Genomic DNA, 6000 nt, shown 5'->3' on the forward strand with positions numbered 1-6000 from the left:
AATTACAATACAAGTAATTTAATATATGCATTTAGTTTAAAAATAGAGTAGAAGATGATTAATACGGTAATAAGTAGGATTAAAGGAAAAATGTCAATGCCAATATTGATATACGAATATCAACATATTTTTTTTTCGGGTGATTTTAATTATAAAAATGTTTAGTCATTTTTAATTATAAAATATGATGTTTTTGGTAATTTCTAAGGAACAATAAAAATGTTCTTTACTTTAGAGAAATATATCTCGAAAAATAGCGTAATAATTAGCGAAAATATTCCAAACTCATTTTTGGGGAATTTTCACGACTGAGAAGCATAGTGAAATTAATTAAACGAAAAAAGAGGGCCAAAATTGGGTGTCAACACTCAAAACTTGGGATTTCAAGTTAAAATTTTAAAGACTCGGCGGCAAGTTGAGTTTTTAGTTTCAAAAGTTTGATTTTTCTTTTATTTGTGTGGCTGAGGACTGGTTGAGGAAGCATAAGGCTACAAATTCATTCTTGAACCAGTTCCAACAAGCCCACTCCTTCAGCCATATCTCTTTATAGCTTTTATTTGGTTCTTTACTAAATTTAGATATTGATGCAGTTGTGTGTGATTTAGTTTAATAGTGCTAGATGATGATTGCTTGTTGTGTTATTAGCTTAAGTATTGATTCAATAACTTATGATACTGTCTGGACTAAGATGTGTTTAATGATGCTTGGTTTGTTGTTTAATCATTTGGATCATTGATGTACTTGTCCATTTTGTATCGAGTCTGAATTTTCATGCATAGGCTAAGTGGGGATTTGTAGTGAGTAGTCTTTGTGATTGATCATCTCAAGTAAAGGGAATTTGAAACTATCAAAGATTTAGTATAAGCTTTAAAATTGGAAATGGTAAGATGACTATGTTTGCTATTTATGTGTTAAATGGTCCTGCTAATTATAAACCGAAAAAATGAAATAACAACATCACTCCCTATCAAGTATATAGTTTTGTCAGTTTGAACATGAAACTTGCCATATGGTCTTCATTGCTTCATTAAAGTTGATTTACTAGTTTTAAAAAAGATAAAAGAGGTAAGAGGGGAGAAGTAAATGAGAAGTCTGTGTTTGGACTTGTTTGAGTCTTTTTTGGTTAGCTGTTTGTGTTGTTGCCTAAAGTCATAATTTAGATAGGGAATATGAAGTACCGCAGTTAAAGAAAGATTGGCAGAATTGTTTAGTTTCCCCTTAGGACTTGAAATGTTACCCCTTGACCTTGTCTTGCTCTGATATGAGTAACTTGGGCTAAAAATAAGAATGTGTTTTCCTGAAAGGTTTTATGGTATAAATGGATTTAAAGTTGCTTTATGATTAGAACTCTAGGTTAAATAATTAAAAGCAATCACATGAGCTCAGTCTAGTCAAGTGTATTGATTGGGTTGATTCAATGAAGGTGTTATGTAGCCATGAGTGCTCATAAGCAAACTAAAACCACTTGACAATAGAGAAGCAATTTAAAGTCACTTTGGAGAGAGGATTGGGAAGAATCAATTCCAACTTGGTTCAGAGTACCTTCCTCCAAATAAAAGGTGTAATGACATACTCTATGAGTCTATGGGCTGTGAGTTTTCCATATGAATGCACCATTGGTTCTTCATCTTCATCATTGAATCAAAGGGTGAAAGTAAAATGAACTTATTAAATGCCTAAATAAGCTGTCGGAAGTTATAAGATGAATCTGTCCTTTATGTTGTTAATATCCTGGGAATAGGGAAAGGAATTGGTTAATACGAAGCCTTCAGTGACCAAAGTTTTGTTTTAAACTGGATAGTAGAGACAATAATTACATGTCCTGTGTTAAGAACTCTTATGTTATCCCTCCTCTCCAAGATTTTGTTATAAATAAAAGTCATAGTGTCTTTCCACCATCATATCTGAGTTAAGGTATATGCATGAGTCTTGCAACTCCTCTCTATATAACTCTCTTTTTGTTTAAAGTTTATGTTTTTCCCTTTTTCTTTTTGTTGATATTTGGAGTGAAGCATGAATGATCTTTAGGCCCTGCACATGTCCGTATAAATCTGTTAAACTAGGAACTTCTTGATGACAATTTGTTTGGTGAGGATTTGTTGTACTTTGAACTCTAGTGTCATGGTCATTAATTCATGAATCCCCTACCTGTGGCCTCTCTTATTGGGTTGAGGTTATCTTTTCTCGTTCAAAATTATCATAACCAGTGGTAGTATATGTTGTTTGATTTGATCCTTTATAGTTAGTATTCAACCATTTGGGAACTGTGTTAGATTGAATTAAGCTCTTAACGTAGCATTTAGCTGGTTAAAATGAGACCATGGTGGCTTTAGTCTAGATAGGATTCTGCTCAAAATATAAAGGCTGATTAATTGATTAGTTGAATCACAGACATAAGGGATGAGATTTAAGGATCAGATATATATATATATATATATAAAGTATACATAGGTTAATGAAAAGAAGAAGAGGTATACATATGGTATACATTTGATATACATATCATATGTTATGTCATGGGTATATCAGAAGTATATGTGAAGCAAGATAGTCATATACATTGAGTACAAAGGGAATAGAAACTTTTTAAGCTTCAATCTTAGTCCAAATCTAGACTTAGTGCGAATTTGGGCTTGGCCCATTTTAGTCCAATATAGAAGTAGGCCTAATCCACTTAGTAAAAAACAGGGAACAAGTAGGGGCTCGGGTCGGCACTCCAGGCCCAATAACATGGAAATCATATATATGTATACATATTCTGCTTTCTATATATATATATGTGTGTGTGTGTAATTGTGGTAAGTACAGTGATATTTTTCTAACCGGGTTCCCCTTTTTTCTTTTTCTCCTCTTCACTGCATGGGCCATTCGGGCCGGTCAAAGCCAAACCTGTTGGGTCAAGGCCCCACAGGTCACTTCCTTCGAAAGAAAAATGATTTCTTCTTCATGGAAAAAGAAAGGAAAGCTAATATGAACGTAGACGCATTGAAGGCCCAACCATGAGTGAAAATGGTTAACTAGGGGTTTGGTACACCCCTAGCGTGTCCCTCTCTTTATTCATTGGTGCTATTTCATTTTTATTTGAGCATTTTATGTAAATAACTTGTAAGAACCTCACATTTTGTTGGAATTTTTTGATTATGAACTAGTCGTCTTAGGACAACGGTACATATGCTATTTAGTTGACTTTTAAATCCTCAAAAAAATTTCGAAATCCTAGACTAAGTACAATGGTTTTAGAGTAATAAATGATGATTTTTGATACAAGTTAAATAGGAAAGATAAAGAATTTTCAAGATCGCAAGTGTTATGGTATTTTTTTTTAAACCGGATCAGTTTTGAAATAAAAGGGTTACATTTTACAAATTGAAACGGATTTAAATGAAGAATTCTGGACTAAAAACTAAAATAAAACTAAGGGATTCTGGGCCTATGCTCAACCCAAAAACAATAAATGAAATCCAATTTTTGTACATATACATGGTTACGTAAAACAAAGCAAATCGTTTTCATAACTTGTAAGAAATGAAATACGTTCGTAAATACGAAGTTTCGGGATAAGGTGTTCCGACATACTACACGAATTGACCCAAAACGAAGTGTGTGATTAAGTAAAACGGGATATAAATAACATACTATACGAATTGACCCAAAACGAAGTGTGTGATTAAGTAAAACGGGATATAAATATGCTTATATACATACGCCATAAAACCAAAAACACTTTCTTTTATATATGTGGTTGTACAAAAAAAATACACTATCCTTATATATAAAAGGAGGCTATTGTTATCCGGATATTATAAATCCGAACCTAAACTACCCCATATATAAGGGAGATATATTCAATTTCTTTCCAAAATCAAATGGTATGCAAATAATGACAATTTTTATAAATGCGGAGAATTAACACTAAATAAACAGTTCAAGCAAATAATCACACACTGGAATTTGAAGGTCAACCATATACTACGGATCCTTAATACTAGGGTGCCTAACACCTACCTAGGGGATCACCAGAACCCTTACCTAGAACTTTGGTTACAAATGTTTTTTCACGGCGTTTGAATAAATCCTTTGAACCTGATTTTCCTAAGTTCCTAAAATTAGGTGGCGACTCTTTTTCAAGGCAAGTCCGAAAGCGAACCAACCACATCCTAGTAGCTTTCCGAGCGCTAAACCCACCCCCACCCCCCCGTGAAATGCCAACCATAACAAGTACGACAACTCGGATAGGATTCACATTTACAAGTACGTTGGTGATCACTCTTGCGGGGTTAGACACGTTACGAGCACTCTTAAGCATGCCTCGACAGTTGTCCTTGCATCAGTCTTGATGAATGACTATATTGACAACAAAGGGCCAACAACAAGGGAAATCTAGAGGACGGTTTTCAGGGAGTTCCCTTGTAAACCAAGCTATTGGAAGTGTTGGAAGGTAGGTGTAACGGCTAAGAACATGGTTAGGGGGACACCGGAGCACGGGTATGCTTGCTTACTGGCTTATTTGTACATGGTTGAAAATCTAAATCCAGGTTCCCGAATTTGCATTAGTCCTGATGATGCAGACAGGTTCAAATATTACTTTGTAGCTTACGGAGCTTGCATTCGAGGATATAAACACATGCGAAAGGTTAGTGCCATTGACGGCACACATTTATATGGCAAGTATAAGGGTGTGTTGTTGTCCGCCGTCGCACATGATACTGAGAACCATATCTATCCAATTGCTTTTTGCGTGGTGGACAAGGAGTGTGATGAATCTTGGACCTACTTCTTCAAGCAACTGAGGTATGTAATCACCGATGAACTAGACTTCTGTATCATCTCTGATAGGCACAGGAGCATAGCCAATGATGTTTCCATAATTTTTGAGCATGCTCATGATGGACTATGCATGAAGCATCTTAGTGATAACCTTCGAAAAAAATTCCAATGTGGAGATTCTCTTCATGTATACTATGATGCAGCAAAGGCATATGATTACCAGGAGTTCAATAAACATTTTCAGCAATTAAGAGATAAATGCCTCAAAGTAGCTAATTGCCTCGAGTTTGATATTGAATTTGACAAGTGGAGCAGGGCATATTTTTCAGTAAATAGGTACGATGTGCTGACCACAAACATTGTTAAGTCACTAAACTCAATGTTGAGGGATGAAAGAGAGTACCCTGTGACTGCCTTACTCACTTCTATTTCTAGGAGGTTTGCTGAAATTTTCAGGCAGAGACGTGCAAATATCAGCGGTTCAATCAATTTATTTGTGCCTTCGGCTGAAAAGACGCTAAGGGAACAGATGGATGAGGGCGACTCTTTGTTTGTCAATAATATAAATGGGGATGCCAACGAGTTTACCATAGTCGGTAGTGGCCTAACTACCAAAGTCAATCTACTAAACAAAACATGTACTTGTAGAGAGTATGACTTGGTGAAATTACCATGCGCTCATGCGATGGCAGCCTTGAGGTTGAAATACGAACCTGATTATGGTTCAAGCGTGTACAAGTAGTCCTCGCCCATGTATAAAGTTCAGTCTTACATTCTTGCATTTGGTGAAACTATTAATGTAGTTTCTCTAGAGTCAGAATGGGAAGTCTCAGAGAAGTACGCAAACATGTATATTCCTCCACCGCCTTACAACCCCAATCTTCGAAGGAAGAGAGTGAAGTGTATTCCTGGCATCACGGAATATTTCAAGTCCAAGGGAAGTAGTAAAGGGAAGAGAAACAAGTGCTCGATTTGCAAGGGGGCTGGTCACAAGAAAACAACGAGTCGATATTTGAGAGAGCATCCCACTTGATTTTTTTTTCAATTGTAATGTATTTTTATTGTATTAGTTCTGAAAACTGAATGCAAGTTCAATATTAATCAACTTTGTTTTAGTATATCATAGACTATATATGGGTTTATAATATACCAATCCGTTGGTCTATAATAGTTCATAGTTACGAAATTAATCTTCCTTTAGGAGATCTATACTCCCCAATTAAAACCCTTATC

General features: G+C 35.4%; 1 protein-coding gene across 1 annotated transcript; it reads left to right on the plus strand.

The window, feature by feature from the left end:
- Nucleotides 1-4459: 4459 nt before the first annotated feature.
- On the plus strand, nt 4460-5509 carry LOC132612079 (uncharacterized). Its single transcript, XM_060326422.1, has one exon. The coding sequence runs from the start codon at nt 4460-4462 to the stop codon at nt 5507-5509; it is 1050 nt and encodes a 349-aa protein (XP_060182405.1).
- Nucleotides 5510-6000: the final 491 nt, after the last annotated feature.

This window comes from Lycium barbarum, chromosome 9, assembly GCF_019175385.1.
Source record: "Lycium barbarum isolate Lr01 chromosome 9, ASM1917538v2, whole genome shotgun sequence".
Taxonomy (NCBI): domain Eukaryota; kingdom Viridiplantae; phylum Streptophyta; class Magnoliopsida; order Solanales; family Solanaceae; genus Lycium; species Lycium barbarum.

Excerpts from the sequence above, each read along its gene's own strand:
- LOC132612079 (XM_060326422.1), top strand. The coding sequence starts at position 4,460 with ATGGTTAGGGGGACACCGGAGCACGGGTATGCTTGCTTACTGGCTTAT.